We start from the raw sequence: 23,233 nt of genomic DNA, 5'->3' as shown, positions 1-23,233 counted from the left end.
AAAATGAGTACCACACGTGGATTTGGGATTGCTGCACCCCTCAGAAGGGGTTGCAGATGGCTCGTTGTGGATGGCCCTTTTCCCCATCCCACTGCTCCAGACTTCAGGCCTGATTCATAGAGATTTAGGCACCTGAAACTGCTGCTAAGGGCTTTACAGCAGTGCCTGAACAGATTAGGTCTTCCTTTCCTGGGACTTGGGTAGACAAAAAATTGTGCTACAGGCCTGGAAAATAGAAAATTGGATTCTTGTAGCAGTGCAGCCAATGGAGCAGCGAGCAGCGTGTCTGGCATTCATCAAGAGATGATGAAGAGCTGCATAAGACAATTATTGAAGGGAGGATGTTGTGCAGACTGGAAAGCATACATCTATAGCGTTGAAACTATAGGATGTAGATGGAGGGCATGGTCCCACTAAGAGCAACTGAAAGCATTACAGAAGATGCCAAGCAACAGCGTGGTGCAGCCCAGCACAGAAGGAGCTGATTAAGCGTGCACAAAAGGGAGCCGTGACTTGGATGCAGAATGCAAGGCTGTCGGCCACATTGTGCACTGTTTGCTCTCCAGGACACAGCCTTGTACTCGCCAGCAACCAGGCTCTCTGGAGCAGAGACATGTGCGTGACCAAGTCACTGCCGAATGGAGCTGTGGGGGGGAGGTGAGGATGAGCTGTGATGAGAAACAGCTCTGGAGCAAGCACTGCAGCCGCAGGGTGGCTGGCTGCACCCAGGGTTCCAGCAATAGTTAGGGGCCCTGCAGTGTCAACAACGGCTGGTGAAAGAAGCTGACAGCCAAAGAACAGCCAAAATTGTCTGTGGTGATAAATCTGGCTTTTCGGCTCTCAGGAAGGGGGCTTGTTCAACAACTCAGAGGAACACAAGTTTTGAATGTGTGAAGGGACAGGGCTTCACACTCTTTTCCCAGCTAACCACCATTTATCAACCCATACTTCTGTGAGTGAGCTCACATCGGTCAGGATGACACCCCAGACCATGCCATCTTGCTCTCCAGCCTTCAGCTGTTCAACCCTGCCTGGCACAGCTTTCTCCCTTGTGGTGAAAGCATCATGTCGCTGAGCATCAGACTAATGTGAAAATAGCTGAGTTTTTTGCAGTACCAGCTTATGTTGGCTTTGCAGATCTATGGCTCAACTCTGATGTGGAACCTCCACTCCTTCCCTCCTACTGAGACAGACAGGAAAGCTCAGGCAACACCGAAAGTGAAGTCTGCTGGAAAGCAATTTCAGCTGCATTTCTTTCTATCCAGTTGCAGTTTTCCCTTTTACAATGCCCAGCACTAAGGCCTTAAGCTATCACCCAGCTGTGTGTTAAAGGACAGGGTAACAACTGGTCTTAGTGGGATGGATGTCACAGCTCACACTTGGTTTGAAGGAACTGATGGGCAGTGGAGCCCCTGGTGGTTGCAATAGAAAGGGAAAAGGAAAGAGAATATTTTACATGAATGTTATGAAATGAAAGGAAAATCTGGTGTCAATTCACTCCAGCCAGCATAATGGGAAGACAAGGTAAAAGCCTGCTACTTCTACATTTATTTTCAGCTTGGAGAACAACAGCCCAGGAGATAGGAGAATGACGGCCCTAGACAGATGACTTACTAGAGATGTCTAATTTCCTTATTACACCTGGCACAGCACCCAAGCTCAAGAGACGAGGAGCAGATAAGGATGATCTTTTGCAGGTGCCTTACTCTTCTGCATTGCAGAACATTGCCAGGGCAGGAGGAGGAAATATGGGTACTGGACAGGATGCCTCCATGTTGCTGAGCTCAGGGGTTTGCTGGCAGAGTCTCAGGGTAACTCACAGACTCCTTTTCCAGGGAGCTGTATCACTTCCTAAGTCACTACAGGGATAAGACAGATTTTCCTGCTGCTGTTTGTGTCCCATTGCTGGAGATGCTGCTCTGGAAAGCTTACAGAACATCTAAAGTAGTAGTGTCAGAGTTTTGTATTGCATCAGCAAGCAGCACCAGGGGGGCCTGCCTCAGATCCTGCCATTTAAAAGATGTTCCAGCCAGGACCATGTGCTACTTGCAACGACCAGCCACCTACATCTCTGGACTGACTTGAGGAACTTGAGGAAGGACTGTTTTACTGCCACTGGGCCATTGACAAGTGACCTTTGGGATGAGGAAGGCCACTTCTGTAGAGAGTTCTCCTGAGCATTCTTAACATCAGGCTGCCTGAACAGATAACTGAGAAGAAAGCTGCTCAAAAACCTGCACCAAGAGGTCGATTTCCAGCAACATTGGCTCAAGGGCATTCAGAGTTGCTTGTGGCCAAACAGGAGACAAACAGTATGAGATTGCTTAATGACACAGGTCCTTTCACTCCTGAAATTGTTGAGGGAAGGCAACTAATGGGACTGTGGTGGATTACAAGGCAGTGAGCATCAGGAAGCTCAGCCTAAACAGCCTAGGCTCTCCACTGAAGGAGTATGGCCACCCTATCTCATGAGGTGTGTCAATCTCCAGGTTACCAAGGCTGTGGCAGGCACACTGTCTCCTAGTTGTACTGGCATTCTGAATGGGAGCATATTGCCATTCTTCACACCTCCACCCCCAAACTTTGTGACTGCCCCTATTTGGGGCTGGCACTGCTCCACGCTGCTCCTCGGCTCTGCTCAAACTTAGCTGAACCAACAGCTTCCAGACATTAGACCAGAGAAGGACACCAAGTCAGGTGTCTGTTTTGTGAGGAAGGGGCACCTTGCCAGGGCCACAATCATTGTTGTCCTGGCAGGTGGGAAATCTCATCTACAGCCCACGAAGACTCAATTTCCTCTAGCATCCGTGCTGCAAGGATAAAGTACTTAACTTGAACATCGGCAGCTGTAGTACAACAGCAGAGTGCACCTGGAGGAAACAGAAAACCGTATCTGAGTTGTTTCAGGTTACTTTAAACAAGTCAAGTAGGGAAGCAATTCCTGCCCTCAAATTTTAACTGGGTACCACTTTCTGCGCAGCTTTGGTGGGAATCAGCCTAGGAGTTCAGCAAGGGCTGGTTGAGCAGAAAGGTTGGCACAGGGCTTGGGGCAACACAATGGCCACCAGTGTCCATTTAGAGGACAGGTTTCTCTCACCCGTAACAAGTGAAGAGAGCATCTCAGTGCTCAGCAATATCCTGTTTACAGAATGGAAACTGCTAGCTGCTGCAGCTGCACATCTAGCAGGCTAAATCACGGGGCAGAACAACCTGGATCATGGCAGGCAGCTGCCCTGTGATCTCCGAATGTTTCTAGCATCATGTCTCCCTTGTCTCCATGCTGAAGGCTTGCAGAGCTGACAGTGCTGTGCTGTGGTGGTATACTGAAGCTACATACAAAGACTGGTATAACTCTTAAGTTGGTGGAGTTCTTAATAGCTTTGAATTGCTCTCAGCAGGTTCAGCTGTTCAGTATCTCCCAGAGATTATACGGAGTGCCAAAATAGTTTGTCTGCCAGGAGTACTTCCAATACGGTACCTACACACAATTCCTAGGAAGGCAGAGTCCAACAACACAGCAACAGTTCCTGGATATGCATAGCTATGCAAGTCTCCTGGGCTGCCTGGTGAGTTTTCCAGGGTCAGAGTCTGTAAAGAAAACGAGGCAGCAATAAAGAAAGAAAATGTATAATGACACAGGGGTGGCAAAGAGGAAAAGCCCATATTATGGGGCAATGCCTTGCATAAGGAGTGAGGAAAGGGAAGCTGTGCTGCAAAGAGGGACTTCTACCCACACCGCTGCTGGAGGAAGAGCAAATGCTGGCTGCCTCCACAGGGCAGGCAGTAACAGGCTGCTGCTCCTCACCTTCTCCTCCTCCCTGCTCCAGCTGCTGCAGGACAGGGTGGCGCCTGAGCTGCCTGCCTTGGCAAAGGGGGACTCTCACATCAGGTTGAGCAAGTATCGAACAAGTTCCTAGGATCATGATCCTTTCTTGGCTCTGGAGGAACTTTCCCATGCAAAAAAACCTCCTCTGTCCTGCCAGTCCCAACACCTTCCAGATCCTCCCAGTTCTCTTACCATGTCATGTGGCTGAACACTTAACAACTTCCCAGCCAGGATGATTATTAGATCCTCATATTAAAGGCATCTACTCACTGATCAACATCTTTGGGCCCATTTGTTGTCTTCCTGAATTGTCAGTTGCTTGACCAACTTGATAAATTTCTATGATGAAATGGCTTGCTAGGCAGATGAGGGGAAAGCAATGTACGTTGTCTACCCTAACTTCAGTAAGGCCTTTGACACTGTCTCCCATAAGATCCTCATAGAGAAGCCAGTGGAAGTATGGGCTGGGTGAGGAAACAATGTGGTGGACTTAAAATTGGCTGGACAGCTGGGCCCAGAGGGTAGTGATCAGTGGCACAAAGTCTAACTGGAGGCCAGAAACTAGTGGTGCATCCCAGAGGTCAATACTGGGTCTGATCCTGTTTAGCATCTTCATTAATGATCTGGATTATGAGGCAGAGTATACCCTCAGCAAGCCTGCTGGTGACACAGAACGGGGAGGACTGGATACACGGGAGAGTCGTGCTGCCATCCAGAGGGACCTTGACAGGCTGGAGAAATGGCTGGCAGGAACCTCATGAAGTTCAACAAGGAAAAGTGCAAAGTCCTGCACCTGGGAAGGAATAATCCCAGGTACCAGTAAATGCTGAGGACCACCCAGCTGGAAAGCACCTTGTTAGAAAAAGACCTGGGGTCCTGTTGGACACCAAGTTGAACATGAATCAGTGATGTGCCCTTGCAGTGAAGGATGCTAACAGTATCCTGTGCTGCCTGAGGACAAGTGTTGCCAGTAGGCTGGGGGAGGTGATACTTCCCCTCTACTCAGCTCTGGTGAGGCCACACCTGGAGTACTCTGTCCAGTTTTGGGCTCCCCAGTACAAGAGAGACAGGGACATACTGCAGAATCCAGGGAAGTGTCACAAAAGTGATTAAGGGAGTGAAGCATCTGTTCTATGAGAAAAGGCTGAGAGTGCCGGGAGAAGAGAAGGCTTGGGGGGACCTTGTCAATGTGTATAAATACCTGAAGGGAGGCTGCAAAGAAGATGGAGGCAGAATGTTCTCAGTGGTGGCCAGCAACAGGATCGGAGGCAATGGGCACAAACTGAAACACAGGAGGTTCCCTCTGAACATCAGGAAACACTTTTTTACTGTGAGGGTGACTGAACACTGGCCCAGCTGCCCAGACAGATTGTGGAGTCTCCAGCCTTGGAGATGGTCAAAAACCATCTGGACACAGTCCTGGGTTGCTGGCGCAGGGAGCACTGCTTGAGTAGGGGGGTGGAGCAGATGACCTCCAGAGGTCCCTTCCAACCTCAACCATTCTGTGATTCTGTGAAAGGGAAGAAAGCAGTATGCTTGAGAGGAAACATAGGAAGCACCTGTTAATATGGTGATCCCAGGAAAATGGGAGCATGATGAAGAACATTTCAAACTAGGGGACATCAGGTTGCCAAAGCCTCAGTGCCCTAGAAGCCAGGGTGGTGACAACAGTCTAGCCAGAGGTCACAAGGCAGTAGAGGAAAGCAGGAAAGCAGCAGATGGCCATGGAGGAGCACACACAGACTGCTTCCAGATTACGTGCCATTGAATCAAAAATGCCGCACACAAATGGGAGCAGTATAGCTTGGTCTACTCTGGCTCAAGGGATAGTTTCTTAGGGAAGCAGGCTCACCTACTCACATATCTGACCTTTTTCCACATTGCCCCAAGCTCCCAAGAGCCCAGAGAGACTTCTTGCAGCTCTCTGCCTCCTCCACCTGCCCATGCCTAAGAATGGTTGGAGTCCAAGAGGCAAGATAAAGTTGCCTCTCCTGCAGCCAGGGAAACACAGGCGTCCGTAGCCTCTCCCTGGGCCTTGCCTAGAGCAGGCGATGCTCAGCAGGTTGCTGCTTACATCATCCAGCCAACAGTTGCCACAGTAACCACACTTACGGATGAAGGATGCGAGGTTCCTGGGGTAACAGAATGATAGCCACCTGCCTGGGTGTTGTCTCTATTGCACAGCAGGAAAGGACGAAGCAGTTTTCTGAAGGTGAGAAAATAAATTACCCTTCCCTATACTACAGCAAGCCAGCCTTCCCATCCACTCCACCCTCCATGTGCTGCCACAGCTCCACTTTCCACAGCCCTGTGCTCCCTGGCAACTGCACTGCTTCCCTGAACACTCAAGAAGAACTGCTTTAGACAAGAAGAAATCAGGCAAGAGCCATCACTTTTTTCAATTTCAACAGCAGATGTGCTCTGCAGCCCCACCAGACCTACTCCAGAGGGACCCAAAACCTAACCCCCACGAGGATCACAGACCTTTTAATGTCAGTGGTTGAACAGATCTCTGAAGGGCTCAGGTGGAGAACTCGCTGTCCTTCAGGGACCCTCCCAGTCTAGTTTTCGAATAAGATCTGTTCACGCTCACCTTCATTATGTGCATGAGCAATAGTAGCAGAGGGAAGCCACAAAAAAACCAAAGCCTGGCAGACCCGATGGACCCCTATAGTGCTGCTCTCATCCCCACTGAAAGCAAGAGCAGCCCTGTAGCTAGAGGCAGCGCTTACTCCTCTGCTTTCATTGCTGGGGAGAGAAAGCATTTACAGAACACAGGTCACTCCTGCCCATTGCCCTCAGCTACATGAAGAACCAAGGAAAGGCCAGGTAAAGCCTATTCCCCTTCTGCTTCAAGTTCACCTCTGCTTCACAGCAAAGCTCTCAGGGAGAGGAGCACCAGATCAAAAGACAGTTACATGGCTGTAAGCCATCGCCTCTGCTGAGCTCTGTTTTCAGCAGCAGCCACATGTAAAAGAAAACCTACTCTGCAAGCTCACCATTTGGGATCCAAAGAGCAAACTCTAAAGTCTCTTTGGACAGGGCCCAAACAGACCGTTAATGCTCCGATTATCTGCTGGATTCCCTTCTGTTTCCTGGTGTGGCAGCCTGGGAGATGACAGCCTCCAACCTCCCACCTGCTGGCTAGGAGAGCTGGAAAGGCCAGAGCAAAGGAGGCAGAGAGCACAGGAAGCGTTCACCGTCAAAGCACCCTAGGAAAAAGGGAGCATCTCCTGGGGATGCTCTTGCTGTGCACTGTCTCCTCTGTACGTGCATGTGTAACCAACTCAGCCTACACAATTTGCAGCTGTACTGAGCATTCCCAGCTGTGGCCCCAAGTCACAACAGTGCTCCGAGTTTCAGCCCGATACAAGAACTGAGAGCCCTGAAAAATCCATCAGGGTCTGGGTATCTCTAGTTAGGCAGCTGGAGTTAGCAAGCACATTAGGTCTTGATCTTGCACTGCTTGATGATGCAAGTGTTGGTCAGGCACTCATTAAGGGAGCACCAGTCCTCTGGCTATCTAATTGGAGACAGAACAGACAAAAGGGAGATTCATACAAAGGGGACCAATTAAGATGACAGGCAGTCTTCAGAGAGCTCTTTGGGTCTTGTTTTATTTTCGAGAGCTGTTTCCCCAAGTTTTGTTTTGTTGTTTGTTTTTTTTTTGGGGGGGGGGGGGGCGGGCTGGGGGCAGGAAGACACTTTGCACCTGGAATTATCTTAAGGCCAGCGTCACATCCAGTTCTGCCACATGAGCTGATGCAACACTAATTACACTGAGATCAGTTATTGGGCTGAACAGCTGATCTCTCAGGCAGGAGGTGTGATCCTTGGTTACCATCAACAGCTGTTAAAATGGTCTGACAGGCAAAGGGAAGGATTTGGCTCCAATACAATGAAGGGAGGCAAAGTACATTCAAGGGATTTCAAACTCTTGTTACCCCACCTGTTTTCTCCCTCCTGGCTGGGACCACAACCAAACCCAGGGGGAGGACTTGTGGCACAGCAAGCTAGTCTGGTGAAGGTCACTTCCAGGGATGCGGTGACACTCATCTCACCTTCACTCAAAGCTTAGCATAGCTGAGAACGGTCACAGCAAAACCTGACCTAGGCATTTCTCAGCCCTCTGCAAGCTACATGCAGGTGACGGAGCTGGCACCTCACCCCTACCCTAGCAGAGCTGGACACCGCTGCGCAGGGCCACATGGATCATTGGGATCCACCTGACGAGCAGCGGGCAGATTTCAGGCACGGCACAAGAAATCAGTTTCTCAGCAAGGAATCACTCATGCTGTGAAATATAAAGGCTGCTGGCAAAAAAAAAAAAAAAAAAAAAAAAATCACATCACTCACTGCTTTAATTCACCTGGCTAGACCCTGTGCCCTATGCTATAGCCCCACCAGCCACCTCCATCCTCAATTCCAGTTATGAGACCCCAGTAAGAGACAGCAACAAACAGCAGCTCAAAGATCCACAAGATGTTGTCCACCCCTTTTGTCTACCCGGCAGCACCCCCTTGAGTGAGAAATGGTCTTGCCATGTCCCGATCTTCAAGGGCTGAAAGGTAGCTAGGCCATTTTCATCTTGACCACGCCACAAGTGAAAAAAGGACTACATTTCCAGCCTACGCTCACACTTTATTATATACAGAGACACAGCGAGTGTAAGAACATCAACATGGGACGCGGACATTAAGGGAGGCCCAAAGGCACTGCCTCCTGTCCCCTTAGTGCAACCAGTCAGCAGAGTTTATACAAATAATACAGTATTTCAACAATAAATAAATTTGATAAATAAGATCAGGAAATTAAAAAATGTAGAAAGACAAAGCAGCAAGGAATGATTTTGAGGGCTGTGACACATTCACAGCAGTGACAATACCACCAACACCTCACCTGCACACCAGCAGCTGGAACACAGACCCCCATCAGCCTTTTTCTCTCACCGTACTATGGTAAATTCCAACTGAGGACTGGGAACCAGGGAGTCATACAGTTCACTACTGTTGTGCCGTCGTGGTCTGGGAGCCCTCTCTCCTTCACAAGCCCCTTCAGAAAGGGTGCTTGAAAACCAGGTACAACAGCAGACCTGCTGTGCACAGTCACAGCTTGTCTGTTTGGCACAAAAATAACCCTCAAACCAGTCTCTTCCCTTTCTATAGTCCTTCAGATGGACACTGGCACAGTTATTAACTGAGCTGGGGCACGGGGTGGTGGCAGAAACATCTCTAAGGAACAGGGGAGAGAAGAGATGCCCTCATTCATGGTTCCAGAGCTCTGACACACTCCTTCCACATCCCCTGGTACTGATAGACTGGGTGGGTGACAACGTCAGCCAGTCCCCTGGCAAGGATGGCATTACCACAAGGACTGCAGGGATGCAGCTAAGAAGTCAAGAGTTACAAGTGAAGGGACAGCAGTAAAAGGCCGCCACTGGTTATCTAAGAGAAAAATAGTAAGACAGCCAGTCTCTAACCCTTGCAGGGGAAGAGGTGACACCGATTTGACCAATCCCTGTCACCCTCAAGGCCTCCAGCTCTCTCCCAGAGACACTGGCAGTTGGCATATTAGGGAGAGAAAGACTGTTCATCATGGATAGATCTCAGCAGAGACTACTTGAACCCTGCCCCTCCTCCTGCCAACCTCCCCAGTTTCGCCCCCAAAGAAGGGCACTGGAATGTGAAGAAACTAGGATTTGAAGGAATAGGGCAGTGAGAGAGAAATGGGAACAGATGAAGATCTGGGATGGGGAACCTGACCCCTCTGCCCTCACACGTACAGACTGCTACTCATCCAGGCCCGGTATCAAGTCTGCAATGCTGTCCACATAGTAATTGGGCACCAGAGCCTTGGCAGCGGCGCTGTCGCTGGCCATGTAGGCCTGCGCCTCTTCCAGGCGGGAGACACCTGTCAGGGTGAGGATGGTGGAGAGGCCGCAGTTCTTGCCGAAGAGGATATCTGTCTCCAGGCGGTCTCCCACCATGAGGGTGCGAGATGGGTCGACACCAAAACGCTCTACGATGCAATCAAACATGTACGTGTTTGGTTTCCCCACCACCAGCGCCTTGCGGCCCGAAGCGGTTTCCACTGCGGCTGTGAGGCTGCCAGTCCCTGGAGGGGGGAAAGGAGGAGAAAAAGAAATAGCCACGGGCCAGCCGGCCGCGGGCAGCTCCGCACCCCGGGTAGCCAGAGGACGCGCCAGCGGGGTGACGGGCCAGCGGGGTGCTGGCAACGCGGCTTCGGGAGCCGGCTGGGATCGTGAGGGCAGCTCCGCCCGTCCTGACGCTCAGGGACCCGCCTCGCCTGGGCCTGGGACGGCGAACCCCAACCGAGGCCAACCCCGCCGCCGGCCTCGGCCCCCCGCACCCCCCGGGGCAGCAAGGGAGGGGAGCGCGGGCTCACCGGGGGTGCGCTGGCCGTCGCTGAGCGGGTGCCAGGGGTCGGGGTCGGTGGCCACCAGGAGGCACTGCGGGTCGCGCAGGTAGCCGCAGGCCTGCGCCAGCTTGGCGAAGGTGAACTGGTCGTCGTAGCCCACCAGGACGGCGCGCACCGGCTCGGCAGCGCCGGGGTCGCCCTCGCCCGCCAGGCGCAGGCCGGCGTCGCGCACCTCGCCGCGCAGCCCCTCGCCGCCCAGCACGAAGACGCGGCCGCCCCCGCTCCCGTTCCCCCCGCCGCCGAGGAGGCGCTGGCGGAGGAAGAGCGCGGAGCAGAGCGCGGAGCTGAAGACGTGCTCGGCACGGACGCCGCGGAAGCCGAGGCGGCTGAAGCGCCGCTCCAGCTCGGCCACGGAGCGGCGGCTGTTGTTGCTGACGAAGAGGGCGGCCTTGCCGCTGCGCCGCAGCCGCTCCAGCAGCTCGGGGGCGCCGGGGACGGCGCGCTCACCCGCCCACAGCACGCCGTCGCAGTCGAAGAGCAGCCCCTGCGCCGGGCCCAGCACCTCCCGCAGCCCCGCGCCGCTCAGCCGCCTGCAGCTCGCCATGCCGCCGCCGCCGCAGCCCGGCCGCCCGCCCGCCGGCCGGCTGGCCGCTGCGTCCCGCCCCGCCAATCACCGCCCCCCGCCCCACGCCGACCAACGGGAGACGGGCAGCTCGCCGAGCGGCAGCCGCGCTGCCCTGTGGCCCTCGAGGGAAGGGGCGGGGCCGAGAGGCGGGAGGCCGGCTCCCGAAGTGGCAGCCGCGCCGCCCTGTTGGCTGCCGAGGGAGGCTGCGAGGAGGCGGGACGAAGCCTGAGCGCGCTTGCCGATTGGCTAAAGCCACCCTCCTTAGGCCTCTCCTCTCGCGGCTGAACGCGCAGTGGCAGGGCGTCCCCTGCTGCCCGGTGCGGCCTGTGGGCAGCGGAGCCGCCATTACCCTTTGGTCAGCTGTCGCCCCACTGGCTGGGAGCGCCAGGCTCGCCTCCCGCCCTGCGGCTGAGCCGTGCCTCTCCGCCGTGGCGCCCCCGGGGAGCTCCCCTTCCCTCTTCCCGGCTGCAGCCTGTTGGGCAGGTGGCTGCCAGGAGTACCCTGCTTGCACTTGCCTGTGGCTGTGACACCAGCTCTTTAGATTATTTAGTTGCAAAATATATATTTATTTAGTTATTTATATATATCTGTCTGTGTGTGTCCCTGGGGCAGCACGTTTTAAGGCAAAATGGGGCAGAAGGGGCTGGGATCGCGGCACCCACGGGTGCCGGCGCCATCCCAAACCCGGCAGGCAGTGCCTGGGAGCACCCCGCGTCACCCCCTCCTGCCTTCCAGGCGTGGGAGGACCCCCTCGTGGGGACTTGAGGGGGTCGCCCATGATCGGGGAATGCTGGGCAGGGCGTCAGGTCCCTTAGTGGTGGCTGGGCCCCGGCAGGGACGTGGTGGTGGTGGGGAGGAAGGCTCAGTGGAGACAGGAGAGCAAGGGGAGGCAGGCAGAGGGTCATAGCTGGCACGGGCCACGGGAGCAAGATGGAGGGGCGCACTGTCCCTCAGGCCACCCTGGCGTTTTCACAGTGCCTGCTGGGTCCCAGAGGGGCACCGGACCCCATCTCCCCGGCCCTGCGGTGCCCCTGCACCCCGACCCTGCTCAGTTCTCTGTGGGCTGTCCTTCTGGTGGGGATGTGGCCAGGGGGCTTCTTCCTCCCCCAGGCAGCGTCTGCTCCTTGTCAGTGGTTCCCAGTGCACAGTGCATGGCAGCCGCCATGTTGGCTTCATCGGTGGGAGGCCTGGGGGACAATGCGGCATCTCGGCTGAGGCGGCGTGCTGGCTGCGGGGGGAGCGGTGGCGGGACAGACGGCGCTCGGCTGGGTGCCCCAGCCATCCGCCGTGGCCGGGCTTTGGGGCTGGCTGTGTGCTCGAGGGCTGCCACCGTGGGAGCTGTGCTCCGGGGCTGGGCCACGGGTGGTGGTGGCATCGTGGGTCGGGCTGGAGCTGGGCGCTTGCCTGGAAAGAAAGCTGGCGTGGGCTGGGGTCCCCTCTGCCAGAGTTTCTCTCCCCAGGGCAGAGGGGGCTGCGGTGCCAGCCGTGGGTGAGGCAGGGGGCTGCAGGCAGACTGATGGACAAACTACCTCTTGCCCAGCTCCCATACTGGAGATCCAAGTGCACACCAGTTTTGGGGGGCTTTTCTCCCACCCTCTTCTCTTCACAAGGGGCCGTGAGCTTTGACACCTCTTTAATGGAGGGTGTTCAACCTGACACTGGAGGACCTACCTTGTCCTTCCCACAGTCCCACCTTGGCGGGGACTGGAGCATGCAATGAGGGGCTGGATCCTGACCACAGTGACTCAGCCAGAGGCCCATCCTCTCATTTGGTGGCAGGGACATCCCCAGCACCCTTTTGTGCAGGGAGTGGTGGGATGAAGGCAAACCAGAGCAGGTGGCATAGGGGGCTATCATTTCCCAAGCAATGTGCCATCTGGGGCACCCTAACCTTTGGGGGCAGTGTTGTCGGTCATTGTTGGAGCCAGCAGCCCCACAGCTTCAGGAGACGATCTGGTCAGCGTTGGGGATACTGGCTGGGACCTGGCCTCAGGGTCCCTCGAGGTGCTGTGCAGAGAATGAATGGAGCAAGTCAGCCTTTGGCTGGTCATGGTGGTTCTGGCCGTGAGGCATCTCACATCCATCTGTGAGCGTACGGCCCCTGGCGTGGGATGGGATGGGGGAGGACATGGGGAGAGCTGGGACAGCCAGAGCCCTCAGCTACCACCAGACTTACGCCTCTCCATCCGGGAGAGTGGGGGTGCCAGCTGGAGGGGCCTCAGGGGCCATCTCTTCCACCAGGGTGGCCTCACCAAGCTCAACGTTTGCAGGTGGCGTGAACATGCCTGAGACGTTGAAATCTACCTCTGGGTGGAGAGAAAGGAGGAGAGCCCATGAGGGAGTGTTTGCCTCCCAGAGCTTCCCCTGATGACCCCGTGGTGGGGAACTGCAGCAGCCCCCCACTTTGCTCCTCCTGAGAATGGAGAAATGTCCCTTTCCCTTCCTCTCCCCTCCACCCTGCTTCCCATCAGGGGCCTGGCCCTACCTCCAGGGAAGAGAGTGTCTGCATTCTGGATGAGGGCTTCCACCACGCCCACCACCTGGATGGAGGAGACTGAGGCCAAGTCCAGTTGCATGGGGTCTCTGAGAGACAGGAAGCGGGGAGGCATCAGAAGAGGGATTTTGGGGTATTAACCCTTTCGGTGTTCATTCCTGAGGCGGCAGATCCCAAAGGGGAGACAGCCCAGCCAAGGGGGGTGGTAGGGCAGGAGGTGGGCGTTGTTGCCTGTCCTGGAGACCCTGGTTTAGTGTTGGACACCAGTGGTGTTGGATGCTATCCATGTCACCAGTGCTCTGGGTCTCAGCCTCTTCCTCTGCTACTTTGCAGAGTGGCTAAGAGGACATGCGCTTGGTGATGGGACATGGCACTTGGGGACTGCGGGGACAAGGGACAGGACTTGAGGGTGGAAGAGGCACAGGTGCTTTAGACCAGCCTGCAGGCTGCTGGATCAGCCTTTCCCACGGCGTTTGCGCTCAGGGCACCCCAGCTGGGGCTGGGGAGCTGCCTCCCCCCCGTCTGCGCCAGGCCTTACCCTGTGCTCTGCTGTGACCACAGCAGGTTGGGGCCCAGCACGATCGCAATGTTGCTGGGGGTCATTTTATTCACCTCCTGGTGTTCGACCAGCTTGGCTAAAAACTTGATCAGATACCTGTGGGGTAAAAGGAGGGCAAGGTGGTGGTAAGTATGGATTTGGGGAGGGAACAGCCGCCTCTGGTGATTGCTTGGGGCTGAAGAAACCCTGTCCCTTCAAAACACCTCAGATTGTTGTAGCTTTCCTGGGGCAGGCGGCTGCAGGTGTCTCGCAGGCTCTGTACTCGGCTGTCAGCATCCTTGAAGCTGCAAGAGAGAAGGAGGAGCAGAGACCTCAGCCTGCTCCCTACGGCAGAAGGACACAGGGTTCAAGGGAGGAAGGCCAGTGCTAACCGCCTTGTGTGGGCCATAGCACTGGGGATGGAGATGCCCTGCTGCTGCCTTTACTGGGCCGCTAAGTAAGGCATCCGTGGAGGACAAAATTGCACCCCAAAGGCTCAGAGGGATTTAGTATGGTAATAATATAGCTTGTAGGTGGGCCCAGGGGTGAGCGCTGCCTTGCCTTGAACAGCTACCCTATTTCACTGTGACTATGGGGTCCATTGGCACTGAGAAGCGATCTTTGGAAAGATCATTTTCCCCTCTCCATGGGCTTTTGCTGTGTCTCCCTTGCCACCCCTTCCATCCTGAAAGCAAGAGGCCAAACTGGTGGGCCAGTGAGGTGGGACTCACACCAATGAGGCCAAGTGGGTATTCACAAACGAAGCTCTTCTTGCAACCAAAGAGGCTGCAGCCTTCTGCCTCTCCCTGCCATGTTTATATTGCTGTTCTTTGAGATTTTGGGCCATCTGGGTTTCTGCTGAGCATGGGACAGACCATAACACTGTGTGCATATCTCCCCATGTGGCAAAGGAGGCTGAGCAGCCCTGCTTCGAGTGCCAGAGCTATAGAGGGGGGGTTATCAGGGGCTTTTTGAGCCCCACCAGGCTTTTCTGTCCCAATGGCTGGACTCACCTGGCCACTTTCATCCATTCATTGTAGAGCTCAAAAGTCATCAAAGGCTGGGGCAGCTCCCGCAGGTAAGATTTCAGTGCACCTGGGAGGGGACGGGGAGTGGTGAGGGCGATGGTGGCTGGGGGATGGCAGGGATTGCCTGATCATGTCCCCTTGCCCCACCTCACTGGCACCCACCAGCCACAGCGTGGGGGTCTGAGTAAAACTCCTCCAGGGCATTGGAGCCACTGGCCAAGCTGCTCTTCAGCTTCCTCAGCACTGAGGCGCCCGCTGCCAGCCGGAAGAGTCCCTGGGGATAGGGCAGAGAGGGAAATGGGGGGCTGCATTTTGGGGGAGTGGGTAGTGGGGGTGTCAAGGGCACTGCCTACCTCCTCCCTCATGCCAGAGGCCAGCAGCATCATGACACAGGCTTCAATGGGCAGCGCGATCTCCCGGCCCAAGCTCTTGAGGTGCATCTCTAGGGGCACGCCATAGTACCCCACCATAGGGGTGTCTGCAGCAAAGGAGGGCTCTGGAAGAGGGAGGTGAATGTTGGGAGGGACAGCAGGAGCCAGGGACATCTGGCATCTAGCCACAGTGATATCTTGATCTGGGCTGAGCCTGGCTGGGTGGAGACAGAAACAGGGCAGACAGCCCACCTGCAGTCCCCAACCCACCAGTGCAACATGGGAGGCAGCAGCAGGCGCAGGGAGGGAAAACCTGCCTTTCCTGGCCTTGCCAGCCACACTTGCATCCCCCAGGCTCGACTGCAGCCCTCCCTGGGCTGCCTGGAGAGCCAATGGGTACCTGTCTGGCTGTGGATTTCCTTCAGCTCTGCCAGAGCTGAGTCCAGAGATTCCAGGGACTGTCGGTGGTACTGGGCTTGGATTTCCAGCAGCTGTCAGACAGGGGGCATGGAAACAGCACTCAGTTTGGCACCAGCCCCTCTCAGAGACATGGGGAGCCTCACACCCAGGACATTGTACCCACACACAGACAGGGCAAAGGGGTAACTGCAAGGGGAACTCCCCTGGGGTCTGTGGGACCATGTCTGTTGTGAGGGGTAGAGGGCAAATTGGAGAGGGGGGATCATCAGAAGGAGCTGCTCTGCAGCTGGTTCTAGTGGTGGCATTAACCTGCAATACATGGAGCAAGGCTGGCTTTAGGCATCTGCTGGTGCTTGGGGCTGGCCCTTTCTCTGGGCAGAGGACTTGGTGCAGATGGGGATGAGGCTGGGCTCAGACATACCCCAGGAGACATTCACACACCGACGAGGAGTGTGAGAGAGGACTTACTTTGATGAAGTAGCTGGCGTAGCTGTCCTCTTTGGTGGAGAAGTGGTAGAGGTCAGCCATGTACTCGTCCTGGGGAGTCACAGAGAAGAGCAATCTTCCACCCCCTCCCTGGCACCCGAGGAATAAGGGACACCTTCATGAAGCCCCCTTGTCCAGGCTGAGTCATCCAGACAGGGTCTCTGGGTGCAGTGAGGAGGCAGGCTGGGACCATGGGGGGATTCCTTCTTGCCCCCATCACTTGCATTTGGGTAGCGGCAGCAACCCGCTCTATGATCAGGGTCCTGGCACAAGTGGCTCAGAGGTCCCTGCACCTCCAGCTCCGGTGAGCCCATGGGCTCTCCCAGACAAGGCACTGAGCTTTTCAGAGAAACAGGGCAGAAGTGGAAAAAGTTGATGCAAAAGTCCCCTGCCACCAAGCGCAGACCCCAGCTTGGCTGGCTCCCAGCCTGAGGGGATCCCCTAAGCTCTAGCCCCTGGAGCCTCCTCTCTGCAGCAACTTATGCTTTGAATCCTTTTCTTCTTCCCCGGGCTCGGGGCATCTCCCTACTTCTGCTCCTTGAGGGACCAGTTTGCTTGCAGAGGGCGGGATGTGCCAGCTGGCCGCATCCATCTCAGGCTGGGGTCACCTCAGACAGGGCCAGTGCAGGGGAGCAGGTCTGCAGCCTTGGAGCTGCCCTGGAGGAGGGAGGGAGTGTTCTTACCTTGCACTGCTCCACCTTCCTCTTCACCTCCTCCTCCTCTTCCTTCAAGATCTCCAGTTTGTTGGCAGCAGCAGATGTTCCTGGGCCAGCACCAGTGCCAGCGCTGTTACTGGAGCTCTTGGCAGCTTGGTTCAGCCTTTGGAAGGGGAGAAGAGACACACCCCACAGTCTCAGTGTCAGGGGTGTGGGATGGGACGGGTGTGCAGAAGGGGTATGGGGGTCATGAGGGGGACAGCAAATCCCAGTACTGCCCTGTGGTGGTTTTCCTAGGTCAGTGCCTCTCAGTTCCTTCACCCAGGAGACACTGCCGCACCAAGGGGTGTGACTTGGTCAAGTTGGGAGGCACCCAGCAGGGCTGACTGAAACACCTGGGGTCTGTAGGACCCTCCCCAAGCCCTGTTCCTGAGACGTCCCCTCCTGTCTTCCCTCCAGCCAAAGGGAGGACAGTGCGGAAACAAGCCATCAGTGATCCATGGCTCCTCCAATCTCTCAGAGAAACATGGCACAGCACGGGCTACCCTGCAAGAGTTGGAGTGGGGCAATCTCAGTGGTACCAAGCAGTGCCAGGGCACTTTTCTGATTTTGGCAATGGCACTGCCCTTCTGTCCTGTGCCATGGAGCCAGCAGCTCAGCCCAGAGCAGGATGCACCTGCAGAAAGGGGCTGGCTGGGCGCTCCCAAAAAGCTGTTGCCTCTTCAGCTTCACCTCCAGCCCTTGGAAATTTACTCCCTAGGGCAGTCATCTTCCTCTCACCCACAGCCTGGCTGGGGGCTGTGCCCTGTATGCGCCGGTCCCCTATTCACAGTGTGCCCCATACCGACTCTTGATTGCATTCCAGTCAGAAATCAACTTCTGGAGGGCCTTCTTGCGCTTCAGGATGATAGGAAGCTCCTCCTAGGGGAGAGAGGGGCCAGAGTGAGCAGGGGAGGCTTGGGGATGTGGGAGGGGGGTGGTGGGATGGGAGAGAAGAGCTGGAAGGGCAGCCAGGGCTACCTCGCTGAGCTTGTTGAGCGGCTGCAGGATGTTGTGCTCCAGGGCGATCTCGAACTCGGCCAGGATTTTGGCCAGCGAGCTCTGTATGCAGCAGCCCATCTCCAGGGCTTTCCTGCATGGGGACAGAGATGTAATGACTGCAGGCTGGAGCCATGCCACTCTCTGATCCAACACCCTCCACCGAACCCACGTGGGACCCTAAGCCAGCCCCTGCCCTCCTCAGCAATTGGAGGCTGAAGGTGCTGGCTGTCCCCTCTCCCATTCCAACACCAGCATTTGCTCTGAGCACAGGGTTTGATAGCTCAGCTTGGCTGTGGGAGCCCCTGAGCCAAGACAGTGGCACTGCCAGGGTCTGGTATCTTTTGGGGTTGTCCCTGGCACTTTCTCCCACTGGCACTTACCCGAGGCTGGACTCAGTGTCCAGTTCCTTGAAGCTCTCAGCCATCGTCATGGACAGAGCCATCAAGGGCAGCTTCTTCTGTACAGAGCCAAGGATTCGGGAAAGAGATGGTGAGCTGGTGTGTGGCAGCTCCCTCCCCATTAAGCATGCCACAAAAGCAAGTGGCCAAACCCTGCTCTGGGTCCCCACATCTTCCCCTGGCCCACCCAGCTCCATTGGTCCTGGCGCCCGAGGAAGGGCCCTTTGGATGTCCCTTCAGCTGAAGGCAGGATCCAGTTAGCTAAACAAAGCACCAGGGCTCCATAGTTGGTTAGAAAACCTTCACTCTTCTCTAAAATAGTCCTCTGTGGAGGACTGTGATACTGATGGAGGTCCTCACCAAGCCCAGGCCTGCCATAGCTTCAAATGTATGGAGCAGTTTAATCACTGAGAATAATGAAGCCAGGCTGGGCCCTGTCAGGTTGCTGAGAAGAGTGGAGCCCACAGAACCATGGGGAGGCTAAGGAAAGTGCTGAGGGATCTACTGTTTCTTCCCAGACAAGGGCTGGTGAGCACCTGCCAGCAAGATGGTGGCAGGTTCAAACTGAGGAGGAGGAAGTGGTGGCACCACTGTGCCTGGTTGCACTGCGGTGCTCCTCACCACAGGGCACTGTGGGTGCCAGAGGTTCACAGGGCTTTGGGAAGGGGCATGGACAACAGGGCTGTGGAGAGTTATTCAGCGTAAAGACATTGTCTCTGTTTCTGGAGTGTCTCAAGTTAGTGCTGGTTGGGAGGGTTGCCCTGTTCTCTGGAGACACAGGCACATGCTGGTGGCCAGTGCTGGAGATAGCTAGGCTGGACACAGCTTTGGGCCACCCTTCAGCAAAACCTGCAAAGCAGGTGCCTGGCATCCCCTTTGCTGGCAGGGAACAGAGCTGGGTGTTGGCTGTGGTGGGAGGAGGCTACTCACCACTCGCTTGTCCATCTCGGAGCCGCATTGCCCCTGCAGGCAGGCTTGGAGCCTCTTGGACACACTGTGAGCTGCTCGCTTGGCTGGCTCGATCCTCTGCTCAATCTGGGGGCAGAAAGGTGGGACAGAGGAAGCCCATTTGCCAACTGTGAGCACCTGAAGCCATCTCCCCACCACCCAACTCTGGGCATGGGTGGCCCACCCAGCATCTTGCTGCAGCCCAGAGCATCCCTGGTCCAGGGAAAAGGAAGCACAGATCTGGTCAGGATTAATCCCTCTGTAAGCAGCTGGGGAAGCCCTTTCCTGTGGTAGGAGCCTGCCATTCCCTTATCATCGTGGTCCTGGAGTTGCCCTCTGGCACACAGGCAGATCCCAGCCCCATGATGGCAGAGAAAATTGCAGGCAGGAACGGGGCAGGTTCCCACACCCGGGCACAAGCAGGCACACGCCTGCCGGCCCAGCCTGCACCTCACCTGCAGCAAATCTTCTGGCAGGAGCTCGGTTGCTTCTTGGGCTCTGTGAAGGAAGGAGAAAGACCCATCAGCAGATGCAGATAGAGGTGACCTGCACCCAGCCTCCTTGGGAACGCAGGTCCTTATTTGTCTCACCTGCCACTCTTTGGGCTCCCAGGAGCAGGAGACACTGGCTATGGCCCAGACCATCACACACAAAGGTAGCAGCAGAATGAGCCCAGGGGTACGGGAACAGCCGGGGCAGGGCAAGGCAGCCAAGCTTTTCTGGCTGGTGGACACCCCATCAGATGGGGCTTCTAGTTCAGAAGTCAAAACGTCCAGATGTGGCCTGTTTCTTGGAGACAGGCTGCCTAGCAGGGCCACAGCAGGGGTGGGATGTTTGCTGGTGAAGCCTCCTACTGGTCTTGCCACCTCTCCCCTGAAGGCTAATCCATGGCAGTGCTGCTGGGGCCCAGCATGTGCCTTTGCAGGCCAAAGTAGACACCAGCTGTGGGGCCACAGTGTCAGAGCAAGGATACCTTTGTGGTCAAGCTGGGGACTGAGACCAACACCAGCCCATCCAGAAGTGCCTACATGAAATCAGCTCTCTGCTCGGTTTTGCACCAGGTATTAGGAGCGAATCTGGCACAGGAAACTTCTGGTTTGCAGTGAATTCTGCTCATAACCAAATTCAAAACCCATCAGCTGCCATCACCACCAAACCTCCCTGGTGCCTCCTGTAGAGGAAACCTTGCTGCATGGCCTGCTGCTGTTGCTATGCTCTGGGAACCCTGTTTTCTTTCCCTCTGCTGCTGTATGTTTCTCTCTTTTCACCACCAGCCAGAGCCGATGTGGGACGCAGCCACAGAGCTGCAGGAAACGGGGGCGGCTTGGTTGAATGCAAGCAAAATCACATGAGATCTCAGCCTGCAGAGGGGAGGCTCTGCAGCGGGTGAAGAGCTTGCTCTTGGACTGCACAAACTACTTCAGACCTCCTGTCTGCCCAACGGGGCATCTAGCATGGAGATGAGATGTCTTGAGTGAGGATGGATGGGAAAGGGGATCATGGTCCCCTTCAGGGAATGCGAGGTGAGCAGGAGGCCACCAGGATGTAGGAGCTACTTCCCTGTGGCCAGTCTGCTCAGCTGGCTAAAGGACCTCAGTGGTCCAGGGAAGACGGTTGTTCCCGCTCAGCCTCCCAGTGCTGGGGAATGCAGAGGTGGCTGTAGGAAAGCAGGAATAGGGAGGTTGGGAAGGGAGGGCTCAGCCCTGTAATTTCAGTTCTGAGTTTTGCAAGGGCAGAGCTTTGGAAACCCAAAGAGAAAAATAAGGAAGTGGTGGAGGTAGGATGAGGCCAGAGGGGTTTGTGTGAAGCTGTAAGTCCTCCACTGGTCCTCTGAGGATCCCTAATCCTCTCCTTGAAGGGCACCCCAGGACACCTGTGCTGCTGGGCTAGCTAGAGCTGTGCAGGGCATTTGTCTTCTGTGGGGCACCTGAGGCTCAGCAGGGAGGGAAAATCCCAGTTCCTAACATCCTCCTGGTCCCCGCACAGCCAAAGGCATGTGGCTGGAAGGTCCCTCCCCATTGCCCTCACATCCTGGGGAAGCCAGGCTTGGGAAAGGCCTGTTTCCAAGTGGATGCAGCATCTGTGGACCCTGGGAGAGGTAGCTGGGCTTGGGGATCACGTCACTGCTGAGCAGCACCAGTGCAACCTCCCCACTGCTCTGGGGGTGCCAGGAAGCCACAGTCCCCTAGCTTATGCTGAAGATGCTCCAAACCTGGGGCCATTCCCTCCTTTCCCCTTTTCCCTGGCCACTGGCCCTGGGAGGTCAGTCCAGCCCCAGCGCAAGCCCTCCAGGACTTGCACCCCACTCCCTCCCAGCCCTCTGGTACAGGTAATGGAGAAGTTCTTACCGGCTGGTGACATTGGGATGGGACAGTTGCTGCCGCATCCAGTTAATCTGCCTTTTCATCATCTTGAGAGCCGGGAAGAGTCCACGAGAGCTGCTCTTCTCAGCTGTACCCGCTCAGCACCCCTTGGCAATGCTTGGCATTGGATACTGGCAGCCCCTCGGCTCCCCAGAGCCACTGTGCCTCTTGCTTTTCCCTGAGGATCTCTTCCTCCTTCCTCCTCTCCTTTCTCCTTCCCTTGTTCCCCCGTTTCTGTTTCCCCAGCTGGTTGTCTCCCTTGTCTCTCCCCAGGGATGCTCTCCCTGTTTTCTTTTTCCCTCCCTTGGACTCCCTTCTCTTGCTCCCTCTCTTTTTCTGAGTTTCCTTCCTTCTCTGTCTGCCCCTCCACCGCAGATCAGGTAAGAGCAGTTCAGGGCTCCTACTCTGCTCTGTGTTCCTGTCACCACCCCACAAGTATAAATAACTTCAGCCCAGCCTTAAAGGGGAAATATTACAGCAAACACGTAACAAGGCAGGACAAGCACACGCTGCTGCCGAGCCCGAGCAAAGGGCCCACGCTGTTTCTTGCTCTCTGTCTCAGCCGGGGTGTTTTTTCCCCCCAGCCTCGCCTTGCCCACCACCAGCTGCTCTGCAGGGCAGCCCACGGCCACACCAGCTAGCTGTGCAGTGTATATGGGGTGCCTGATGTGGTGTACCACAGGGGGTACCTGGGTGTACTCTGCCCTATCTGGTCACCCAAACGCTGCCAGTGCCCCTCGAGCACCTCTCCACGCTTGCGGATGTAGCTCTGTTGTCTTCCCCTTGCGACATATCCCCCTGGTCGTGACAAAAGCGGGAGGATGAGCAGCAAAGCCACCCCTCCAATCCCTTCTGTGCCCCTCACCCTCTTTCCTTCCCTGCCATTGCAGAGGGTCTCCAGAGCCATTGCAAAGCCCTGGGGAGACCCCCTTCCACCCTGCACCCTCACCACTGGCAGAGCTGCTCTGAGCAGGGTGGCTGGGCCAAATGCACAGCAGCAGCAGCGGTTGCACACGGTTGCATGGGGACCACAAACTCCCGGTTCCCAGGCTCGGGTGCTGCCTGCTCACTGCAGAGCTGCACCAGGGCTCAGCTTTTTTTGTTTTGTCTAAGAACATCCCCCTCACATCATCACCACCTTTGCTTCTGGCTTTGTGAGGTGTAAACCTCGCCTTATTTCTGGCTACCTGCAGCTGGGACTTTCCTCCTTCTGCACTAAGAAAGATCAGAGGTTGCAGTCGGTCAGGTTACACGGCTGGCAAAGGAACTAGCACCCGAGCTCAAATGGGAAGCGGTCAGCTTGTGGGCAGATGAGACAAGCTGCAAAGGAAAAGGAGTTGGAAAGGCCACACCACCTGTGCCCCAAAGCCTAAGGAGCAATAATATGGGGGCTGCTGGGCTCTGCTCCTTGGTGGGGGGCAAATCTCCAGTGAGTGTGTAGCAAAGCGGTGCTGGCAGCTGTTTTCAAGTGGGGACTGGGTGAAGGAGCACTGCCCTCCCTGCCCAAAACACCAGGTTGCTCTAAACCTGTGCCCAAATACATCTGATCCCCCCCAGTCACGAACCCTGGGGATGCTCCTAACAGGCACTGTGGTCACCCAAAGCAGGCAAAGGCTTCAAGCACCTATTGCAAAGATGCAGAAGAGCCTCCCCCTCCAGAT

At 55.9% G+C, this 23,233-nt stretch overlaps 2 protein-coding genes across 2 annotated transcripts; both read right to left on the bottom strand.

The window, feature by feature from the left end:
• Window positions 1–8,446: 8,446 nt before the first annotated feature.
• On the bottom strand, window positions 8,447–10,859 carry LOC121089486 (pyridoxal phosphatase). The gene is made up of 2 exons (XM_040596753.1): window positions 10,232–10,859; window positions 8,447–9,940 (listed from the first exon to the last, which is right to left on the bottom strand). The coding sequence occupies exons 1-2, from the start codon at window positions 10,806–10,808 to the stop codon at window positions 9,615–9,617; spliced, it is 903 nt and encodes a 300-aa protein (XP_040452687.1). The 5' UTR covers window positions 10,809–10,859; the 3' UTR covers window positions 8,447–9,614.
• Window positions 10,860–11,424: 565 nt separating this feature from the next.
• Window positions 11,425–22,467, bottom strand: SH3BP1 (SH3 domain binding protein 1). Its single transcript, XM_040597006.1, has 18 exons — window positions 21,558–22,467; window positions 19,665–19,707; window positions 19,192–19,296; window positions 18,244–18,320; window positions 17,843–17,954; window positions 17,667–17,743; window positions 16,850–16,985; window positions 16,149–16,217; window positions 15,661–15,751; window positions 15,243–15,385; window positions 15,052–15,163; window positions 14,875–14,956; window positions 14,086–14,166; window positions 13,862–13,978; window positions 13,315–13,412; window positions 13,006–13,135; window positions 12,721–12,836; window positions 11,425–12,233 (listed from the first exon to the last, which is right to left on the bottom strand). Exons 1-18 carry the CDS (start codon window positions 21,617–21,619, stop codon window positions 11,878–11,880), a joined length of 2,007 nt encoding a protein of 668 aa, XP_040452940.1. The 5' UTR covers window positions 21,620–22,467; the 3' UTR covers window positions 11,425–11,877.
• Window positions 22,468–23,233: the final 766 nt, after the last annotated feature.

This window comes from Falco naumanni, chromosome 5 (assembly GCF_017639655.2).
Source record: "Falco naumanni isolate bFalNau1 chromosome 5, bFalNau1.pat, whole genome shotgun sequence".
In the NCBI taxonomy this organism is placed as follows: Eukaryota; Metazoa; Chordata; class Aves; order Falconiformes; family Falconidae; genus Falco; species Falco naumanni.
Note: the sequence above shows the minus strand (reverse complement) of the source record. Positions and strands in the feature narration are given on the sequence as shown.

Coding starts and splice junctions, on each gene's coding strand:
- LOC121089486 (XM_040596753.1), bottom strand. CDS start 10,808: ATGGCGAGCTGCAGGCGGCTGAGCGGCGCGGGGCTGCGGGAGGTGCTG. Junction 9,941..10,231: donor CGACGGCCAGCGCACCCCCG/GTGAGCCCGCGC, acceptor TCCCCCCTCCAG/GGACTGGCAGCCTCACAGCC.
- SH3BP1 (XM_040597006.1), bottom strand. CDS start 21,619: ATGATGAAAAGGCAGATTAACTGGATGCGGCAGCAACTGTCCCATCCC. Junction 17,955..18,243: donor GACACTGAGTCCAGCCTCGG/GTAAGTGCCAGT, acceptor GTCCCCATGCAG/GAAAGCCCTGGAGATGGGCT. Junction 13,979..14,085: donor GAAAGCTACAACAATCTGAG/GTGTTTTGAAGG, acceptor TTTACCCCACAG/GTATCTGATCAAGTTTTTAG.